General features: G+C 41.4%; 1 protein-coding gene across 1 annotated transcript; it reads right to left on the bottom strand.

Annotated features, from left to right (window-relative positions):
- Positions 1–202: 202 nt before the first annotated feature.
- Positions 203–9068, bottom strand: FBXO43 (F-box protein 43; the record flags this gene model as incomplete). The annotated part of the gene is made up of 5 exons (XM_084621744.1): positions 8441–9068; positions 2845–4394; positions 1624–1726; positions 576–764; positions 203–451 (listed from the first exon to the last, which is right to left on the bottom strand). The coding sequence occupies exons 2-5, from the start codon at positions 4368–4370 to the stop codon at positions 203–205; spliced, it is 2067 nt and encodes a 688-aa protein (XP_084477870.1). The 5' UTR covers positions 4371–4394; positions 8441–9068.
- Between the last annotated feature and the right edge of the window lie 977 nt (positions 9069–10045).

The raw sequence follows: 10045 nt of genomic DNA, 5'->3' as shown, positions 1-10045 counted from the left end.
ATTAAAAGTTTAAAATTTTTTTCCCTTTTTTCAAAAACTTATCAAAAATACACTAAGTTAATTTAAGATATGTACATGAGAAATCATCAGCTTAATTACTGGGCAAAATGACAATATTACTTTCAAAATATGCATAATTAATAAAAAGACAGACAAGATCAGAAATTGAGAGAGAGTAGGGAAACCTATGTTCCTTATAACTTTAGAGTCTTTTTAAATTTCTCTTGCTTTGGGCACTTCCTGGAAGAGCATCTTTTTTATTTCGCTGCTTTGCAGATGCACTACTGCATTCTTTTGACCCGTGGAAGGTGCACAAACACAAAATACAAAAGTCAAACGCACAGGCTTCTCGGCTACATAGTCCCCTTTTCTTTAAGGGTTGATACTTAGCTGGGCACTGACATCTTGGACAAGGTTTTAAAGCTTCATCAATAAAAAGGGTTTTGGCAATCTGTGTCAAGAGGGGAGAAAACAACATTTAATACCTGCAGTTCTTGACTGTACATCTTAAGAAGTCTAAGATTCGTCTTAAGTAATCTTTATTTTCAATGCTAACAACGAGCTACATTGCTTACCTTAAGGTACTCTTCCTGTTTACTAGTTGACTGGGGAACAGAACTGCATCCTGTAGGTGTTAAAAGCTCATTGCAATAGGGTGGTGTTTGTAACACAGCAGTTTTAGCTTGAGCTTGAACAGGTCTTAGAGCAGATCTACTTAGAATATTAAGTCTTGTGGCAGCATCTTCAACATGCAAGAGACATCCCTGTTACAGATGATGATTATAAGAAGAGAAATCAGCTTCAATGAGTACCAAGATAACTAGGGCTTTGTTTAATGTAGCTTTGTTTTTGTTTTAGAACTATTTTTATTTTTCACAATAAAGAGGTACAAAATGTGTAAATTTCTTCAAGTAAAAGTTTAGTATTTCATGGACAGGTGGACAAAACAAGATCCATTGGAGGAAATATCGTGGTCTATAAAGATCATTTCAGGGTGACCAAATAGACTCTCCTTTATCACTTACAAAACCTCATCTCTCCCTGCAACTCCCTCTGATATCTTTCCTATTTCAGAAATCTGAATAGTAAACACTTCCAACTGCTTATAGGATAGTCACTTGACATCAGGTCACTTCAAAGAATCCCTACCCTAGAGGTAAGTTAAGCCACAAAGGAAAAACAAATCAAACAATTGGAAAGGAGTCACAATTTTAGTCCTACTGGACCTGCAAGCAGTGATTAAAATGGAAGAAGAAAAAAAGATGGTGTTGAAATGGGACATATGAGAGATGAAGAGGAAGGGACAGGATTTTAAGCCCAAAACCTGGTTCACTTTAAATTTGTTATAATTTGAGGAAAGTCCTATTGATTCCAAGCACTACATGTTTTAAAAACATTTTCCTTGAAGTGTGGCTAGAGCAAAAAGACTAAAAATGACATTTTTAGTCAGAATGGTTCTCTACGTGTATTCTGAGTTATATCTACTGGGTAAAGATTTTACAACTCTCATTGTCAGCTGGGAGATTTCTGCAGTTCGCTAGGATCTTTATATTCTTCCCCCTACCCAAATCTTTCCAACACGCCCAATATTTAGAAAAATACTGCCTTTGGGAGATACATTACCCCAGCTTCGGCCTTCAGCTGTTTGATGTACAGCTTTCTCCTGAGATATGCATTTTTGTCTTGTATAACAATTTCACGCCAGTTCTTGCTTACTTTCCAAATACTGAAACAAAAACCAAACAAAATATCATCCACCTTTCAAATCTTGCTTAGGTTTTTATGAGTGGTATAGTTTAAGATCCAATAAGACTAAAAATTAACCCTTTCCAATTTTATCATGACTTAAAATGTTATCTTGATCATTTTGAAGAATATTGCAATATACTGTAACAAACTCCACTTTATAGACTTGACTTGAAACATAACATTGCCTCATATATTCTTCTGCATCACCATTGCAAAATCATTGACTGCTTTGCATGGGGTAGGAGAATGGGGTGGGTTGAGAGCTGAGGGGAAGAGGGTTGGAGCAGAACTAGGGGGCTGGATCAGAGCTGCTGAGTTGTGGGAGGAGAGGGCTGGAGTGGAACTGGAGGGGACCAAGGTGGGAGGACTGCATCAGGCCTGGGAGAGCTATGGCTGGACTGAAGGAGGAAGAAGCTGGGGGAGAAGGTATCTGGATAGGCAGGGAGCTGAATAGGAGCTAGGTGATGGGGGCGGGGCTGGAAGGAGGTGTATTTTGGAACTGGGAAGGGAGCCCCTAACGTATTATTACACCTGAAGTCTCTGGGGTCTTGTTATGCTACTGATATTTTTTACTTAAATATTTTAGACTTACAATATTACAGCATCATAAACTGATGCTCTGGGAACTGAGCTGAGCTTAACATTTATGAATATTTTCACTGATTACAAAAACAAATGGGAATGAATACCCTAAATCTTTATTATTAGATAGATGAAAAACATAATTACAAGTACCTCAGAGACTAACAGATTTATTTGAGCATAAGCTTTCATGAGCTACAGCTCATTTCAGCGGATGCATGCATGTAGCTCACGACAGCTTATGCTCAAATAAATTTGTTAGTCTCTAAGGTGCCACAAGTACTCCTTTTCTTTTTGCTAATACAGACTAACACGGCTGCTACTCTGAAACCTGTAATTACAAGTGACATTCTCTTTTTTACTTCAAACACATCATTAGTAAATTAAATGTTATTTTTGTTACATGGGAGTAATACTGTTCAGGCCACTGTTCCAACTCCCCAACTCATTAGCAGGGAAAAAATGCTTACATTTTCAAAATTTTGAAAAAGAATATATAGTTGTATTTCTTACCTGCATAGGCTTTCCACAGTCAAAGCACCTAGAACTATAGCAAGAATATGTTTTAAATCTCTGTATTTTAATTCTGTTAAAATATCTAATTTTTCAAGGCCCATTTTCTTGCCTATGAGTCCAGCAAGAATATATTCTAATACAGACATTTCAGCTCTCTCAGTGTTCTCCAAGAGTCCATTTTGCTCTGGTCTTTTTCTTTTGCTTCGCAAGAAGATTTCACGGACTACTTGTAAAGCAGGTGTTCTTGATAAATCTCCAAGATTTAGAACCAAATCTCCATTATTCTCCTCATTAAAAACCAATCCACTGTCTTCACTGGCAGAGTCTCTTGCTATTTTTAATTTATATTCTGAATTAATTAGCGTAATATCATAGTCTTCCTCTGTCTCAGACTGCGAACCCCGTTCCCGAAGGGTGGATAACCTCCTCACTCGGTCTAGTTTTCTTGACTTTCTTTTAGCATCCAGAAGTTTGGAAACTTCCTTCTGTTTTTGAAGGAGTTCTTGGAAAGATCCCTCATGATCTGAAGAGGAATCTTCTGATTTATCTAAGCCAAGGGAATTAAACCCACTGTCTTCAGGCACTGAAAGCTCCAAGTCACTTACCACATGAGTAGGGGGAGTATTTATGTCAAGTAAATCAAAGTTAAAATCTGCTGTTAGGTTGCTGACTGGAGTCAGAAATTTATCCTCATTCGTCTCAGACAACATACAACATGTAGGGGTTCTAAGCAATTCCAGAGAGGTGCTTTCATCATTAATGCTTGTAAGGGAACTATCACTAAGCTCATTAGGAGTCTTGTCAATAATAGTGTCCTTAGAAGTATTATGGTGAATTGGAGATAAACATTCAGGTTCTGACAAGAAGTTGTTTTTACATTTGGAATCATCTACTGTAGAAGTCCTTTGCTGCGAAAAGGCAAGCCTCAATTTTTGGCAAGCAGGACTAGACTCCTCAGTTTTTAAAGTGCTAGTAGCTAGAGGTTTGTAAGTATTATCTCTTGGAGAATACGAACAACTTTTTGAAAGTCTTTCTTCAAAACTGAGAACACAAGATAATGTTTTTTTCCTACTGCAATCTGAAGAATTGACTTGCCTTTCCAAGCATCCTACAGTGCCTCCCAAAGCAGTTTTAGACAGAAGCAGTCTCCTACGCAGTGATGAGTCTTTTTTACCTACTTTAGGAGTTTCCAAAAAATCTGTAGCTATATTTGCCTCTTTTCTTTCAGATAAGGAGATAGGATTATTTTCATTTTCAATGGGAGACAACACTGGAATTACTAAATTAGGGTATGAATGTTCAGAATAATCATGTAGTAATGATAGACGTCTTGTGCTCAGTTCATCTTTATGTTCTGCATCAGTATGATCAAAGCTAGGATCTTTTAATGATACACTGTATCCACGATCATGAAATATGGAGGTGGAACAAGAGTCTCTAAAGCTGGAGTATTTCACATTGTTGCTGGGAGAAGTCAACCTGCCTCTTTTAAGAATAGACAGCACTGAGCGACTTTCTGACATCTTTCACTTGGAATTTCTCTGATTCTGTAAAGTGAAGACAGCATTTTATCTCTAGAATGAGCCATAAAGAACTTATTTTAAATACAGTTGCCAATGGATATCAAATATCTAAGATGATTTCTTTTCATTTAGGTAACGTTCTTTCACTATCAAAATAGTAACCATAGTGAAAAATATTTGTATTGCATCTCTGTGAAAACAGCACTCACGCTCTAGCATGAAGGATACACTATAGATATTTAAAAGGATAAATAGATGGTAAATACTTTACTGATGTAAAATAATGGGGATGAACCACTTAAAAAACATGGCATAAGAGAAATGAAGTAACTGAAAAAACACATCTGATTAGACAGCTGATCTACCAATCATCATCCATGGAGAATGGGTTCAGTCTGATCAGAGACAATAGGCAAAATCTTGGCCCCACTGAGGTCAATAGCAAAACTTCCACGGACTTCAATAGGGTCAGAATTTCACCCTTCATGTACATAGAGTCCCTCTACTCTCCGCCAGTTCGGTTCTTGAGAGCCAACAGGGGATTGAAACTCATGGGATTAGTCTATTTTATTTGTGCTGATGGCAAGATGGGAGAAAAGAAAAACTGCCCACAAAGGCTTTTGGTTTGTTTAAAGAAAGAGGGAGCCCTGGTGGCTGATAATCCTAACTAATTGTCTAGAGAATCAGCAAGCTTCCACAAATGTATTCAGAGCCTCCAGTCCTTCAACACTGGAAACCATTGCATTCTGGTTGCACAAAAGGGACAGTCTAGTGTTGGTCACTACACTGCTCCAAGACATTTTCTTTACAACTCTGAACAGAAGCCACCAAGAATTTCTGATTAGTCTCTTGGTGATCTGGGGTAATATAGCTCCTACCCTGTGGTTATACGATTTATGGGCACTGGAGAACTAATTAGCACTCTCCCTGGGCATGTGGGGAGAAAAAAGATACTCTGCCCTATGGTAATAAGCTTTTTGCACAGTCAGAAAGGACACATTATTTTCAAGGGAACAACAGAAGCTCTTAGGTGCTTATGTGATTTCTCTCAGAAGGGTACGATTACCTGAGGCATTGATTGCTATTTCCATATAGACATAAAAAAGTATTCCCTCTCCTTCCCAGATCAGACTAGCAAGGACATAGACCAGGTTACTATTTTGTGAGTCCAGGACACAGCAGACATGTAAGAATATTTTGAGTAATGTAACCATACGGACAAAGATCTCATGAGCCACCAAAGCTAGCAAAATAGTTACACATCTTTTGATTCCAAGCTTTGCAGCAGTGTATAACAGTTTCTAACTCTAATAATTTGGGAAATATACCTAGAGATTGTCACTGGTCTCTCATACCAGACAAAAATAGGTCTTCATAGGCCATTTACCAGAGTGGGATGTCTTCAGTGTACCAAGGACCCTGAGGTAGTTGGGTATCCCACTACGAGGAAAAAACTAGTTGTGCCACCCTTTGTTTTGTAGGATTCTCCTTTGATGGAGTTAGGGCGTTGAATTACCCAATACCCCAGAGATGAAAGGTCCCTTTTTTTTTTTTTTTTGCTAGTGGTGGATGTGTTAAGGGGAGAGTTTTTCTTTGTAGTAAAAGACCACAGCACAGTGTCTGGGGAAATGAACGCTTAGGTAAAGGGCAAGAATAAAGTAGACACAGAGAACTGGCAGGTGTTGAGGCAAAAGAATGATCAGTAACATGGGAGGTAGGATTTTGCCAGTAGGATAATAAATGCTTTTAAGCGTAGGCTAGGGTAAAGATAAGATGATACATGACCACGCTTATATTGGGACCAACAGAGGGGGAGGGCCACACGCAAGAGGTCCAAATACCTCCACAGTTAGTCGATCAGAACAGGACACAAGGACATGGTAGACCTAGATAAACACATTGGGAGCGCTCAGAGCAGAGCCCCTACAGAGTATGTAACAGAAACATGCTGAGGGAAGCAATATGAATCAGCCAGATGACCTGAAAGGCACTCTGCCTGTAAAGAGACTGCCGAAACCCTTCTCAAAGGGAAGGAAACGAAGCTGTTTTAGCATTAATTGCTAAATAGTTTTAAGTATCTTTTAAAATAGCCATTCAAGGCTCCAATGCTGCAAAAACATAGATACTGTACATACTTATCTTTAAACACATTAATAGTTCCATTGCATTTAATGAGACTATGCATGCACTTAAAGTGAAGCATGTGCATAAGTGTTTGAAGGATCTGGGGCTTGCTTTCCAATACAGTCAAAATACAGTGGGAAAGCTGGAGAGGTGGGTAGGGAGGATGACGATATTTACTTTTAGCTCTAACATTACAAACAACTGAAAGTAGAGGATATCAAAAGCTGTGATTAGGATGCTATACTTTTAAAGAAGTAAAAGTTGATCATTTCTCTTTGTCTCAAAAGGAACAGAAGGTAAAAAAAGGGTGGGGGGGAAGAACTCATGTAACACTGTAACAGAGATCTGAACTGGCAGAGAGATAAGGCAAAAATTATTTTTGCCACATTAAAATAATATCCCAAAGCACTCCAAACTTAACCGAAAAAAATGTGTGTGGAGTGGGGAGGGGAAAAGAGAAGAGCACTTCTGAGCTTATTATACACTTCCTTGGATTGACAACACTATATATTCTTAAAATTGTAGGGGAGAAGCACTGCAATAGAGCAGACTAACAGAACATGATCCGTAATTATTCTTGATAACGCTTCCTAACCTGCACCCCAATCTTGCAAACTTTTATGCACGTATTTGGTTTTTATTTCACTTGGAATACTCACAGTAGTAAAGTTCAGCTGGTGCATAAGATTTTGCAGGACTGAGAGCATAATGTTGCAAATTCAACATTAAAGGGGAAAAAAAACCTTTTCAAAACTTACTAGTATACATTTACGCATCAAATTCATGCAAACCAAGTCTCATTTCGTTTGAGGATTGATATCTCCCGCTGGAGTGAAATATTTTTCTTGGTAATTCAATGAAACATTTAAAACCTCCCTTAGAATTCCTTTTTCAAAGTTGTTTTAGATATGGTGTTTTAATAAGAGTTTTCTCCTTTAACACAAGGAAACAGGTTTAAATCCAATAATTTAGTAGCATAATGATATTTAAATGCTACACAGCACTTTTCAACCATAGAGCTCAGAGTACTTCACAAAAGGAAGTGTCATTATCCCCATTTCACATGTGAGAAAACTGGAAGCATGGTGAACCAGTGGCAGATTAGCCACTGGGACAATGGGCCATGCTCAGTGGCCCCAGCATATTGGGGGGCCCTGGCCTATTGGGGGCCCCATACCCCAACCCACTCTGCCTGCTCAGTGCTCCTGCCGGGGAGCTGGGTCAGGGTGTAGGGGCCTGCCCCGTTCCATCTGCCCGGGGCTCCTGCCGGGAGTGGAGTTAGGGCACTGGGGCTTACCCTGCTCTGCCCACCCTCTTGCAAGGGAGGAGAGCAAGCCCCCACACCCTGACCCCACTCCCCGGCAGGAGCACCAGGGGCTCTCAAACCGTGGTCTATGGACCACTAATGAGCTGCAGAGGGTTTCCTGACAGTCTACAGAATGAAATGTTTTGAGAACCAAGCTATGGAAGGATGAGGATGTCTAGAGAGGAGGTGTTCCATGTGAAGATCCCTCTTATGAAGTGGCCCAAGGATGCAATGATTACTAGGAAACAAAAGAGCATGGTGGCTAGAACAAAGAAGGACCAGAGGGCTGGGTCCTGAGCTGACTCTGCCACCGGCTTCTTTTAGATTAGTAATATAAAAGGTGTACATTACCAACATCACCAAACTTATTTCTATCCTCCTTTCTCAGTGCACCTGCTATTTAGAGGAAAGGGATGGAGAAGAATTCTTGGTGCAGAGATGAATAGTTTTTTTCCAGTATTTAAATCAAGTCTGGTCTTTGCAGCAAACAAACTTTACCTGAAGATTCTCCAACATTCATCAAGCCCTGCAAGTATCCCAACCTAATTAACCCAAAATGGGTCGTTGCACCCCAACCATATTAATTACTATGGAGGATGCTGTAGCTAAATCCCTCCTGCACAATGGGTTTGCTACTTACCCAGCTTTGTGAAGCAATGTGAGATCCTGGGCTGACGAAGCGCTCTCGGATGCGGACACCAGCCGCGTTACTTGACTGGGGGACAGCGTTCCCGAGTAAGGCAAAGGCAGGAGCAAAACGAAATCAATGCATTCCAAAGGTATTAGGCAGCTGGGAGGCAAAATCCGTTCAAGTCACAAAACAATTCATTTAACCACTTACTCTATGCGTTTATTAGCGGCAACCTCCGCAGTTAGTGCAACGAGGCTAATTGACTAGACCAACCACCTAAGGAATAACACCTGTAGGACTCTCAGTCACCTTGAATGATGGGCTCCAGGAAGGCAGGAGCTTCACCCCAGCATCCTTCTCCGGCAATTCACTGGGCAAAGGGAAACCTCTGCCCCACAATAATGGGGCTTCTCCGAGGGGGTCAATGGGGCTGAGCGATGGGGACTGAAGTTAACAACATGCTACAGGCCGGACGGGGAGCAGTGGGGGCACCCACCCTGCTGCCCTGCGGGGCGCTGCTCCCTGCCTCTTGCCGCTGCAGCGCCGAGCGTCTCTAGCCCCCCACCCCACCGCGTTGCCCTGGTGAGGAGCCGCCGCCTCTAGCCAGCACCAGTTCCTCGCATGCGGCTGCTGTTGGTTTCCCTCGCTTGGATTTGAACTGCCCGCCCTTATCAACCGCTGTAGCTTTTCCTCCGCCCCCTCAGTGCTGCCTCCTGGCACTGGGGGCCAGAGCAAAGAAGGGCTCAGGAGCAAACCCCGTAAAGGGGGAGGGAAGGAGACTACAGCTGTAATCCCCCTCCCCGCCCCCAGTAGTCAGCCAGAAAATATACAGTGCGTGTGATGGGGGCATCGGAGGGAGCTCTGTTGCAGAGACCGACCCCTGTTCCCCCCACCCTCAATACTTCCAGGGCTGTGTCCCTCCCCTTCCCCACTGCACCTTCGGAGGCTTTTTGCCTCCTCCCTTTCCAGGGCTAGACGCCTTTTCCTGCTTCTCCCCCCCTCTTTCCCGCACTTTTCTATTGCTATGTCTCTCCCTTCTCCCCCACAGCACATCTAATCACCCCGAGGGGGTACTGCTGCTAGAGAGCCTGTCTGAGGTGAGGAGGCTTCACCCTAATGTGAAACCTTTAGGAGCCTAGCTTCCAGCATGACCAAACAAAATGTTTTTAAAGGAGCTAAGCCCTGTCTACACGACCATTATATCTATACTAAAAACATTAACTTGAGTTGGATGATTGCCAATTAACTCAAATTAGCCTACACAGTTGTAGGTGATAATCCTGCAACAAACATTTTTGGAGTATCCAGACTAGCATATACAAACGTGGTAGCTGTCTCCAGCTAGCTGACAATCAGTTAACCTAAGTTAAAAAAAAAACCTGGAACAGATAAACCCTAGGTACTAACATGTTAAGGAGCACACTGTTAAAACGTGTCAGCTAACATGTATTAAAACAAAGCAAATAAAACACCTGCATTCCTTTTCTAGAGCTGCCAAAAATCCCTTCTCCACTGCCACTGACTTCACACACACTCAAAATTAATCCACCACAAGGCAGGACAGGGACCTTGCATCCAATGGTTGAAAGACTTGACAGGTTGTCTTGAACTCTA

The sequence above is a fragment of the Lepidochelys olivacea genome (assembly GCF_965140295.1).
Source record: "Lepidochelys olivacea isolate rLepOli2 genome assembly, chromosome: 2".
In the NCBI taxonomy this organism is placed as follows: Eukaryota; Metazoa; Chordata; order Testudines; family Cheloniidae; genus Lepidochelys; species Lepidochelys olivacea.
This window is presented reverse-complemented; position numbering and strand designations above follow the sequence as displayed.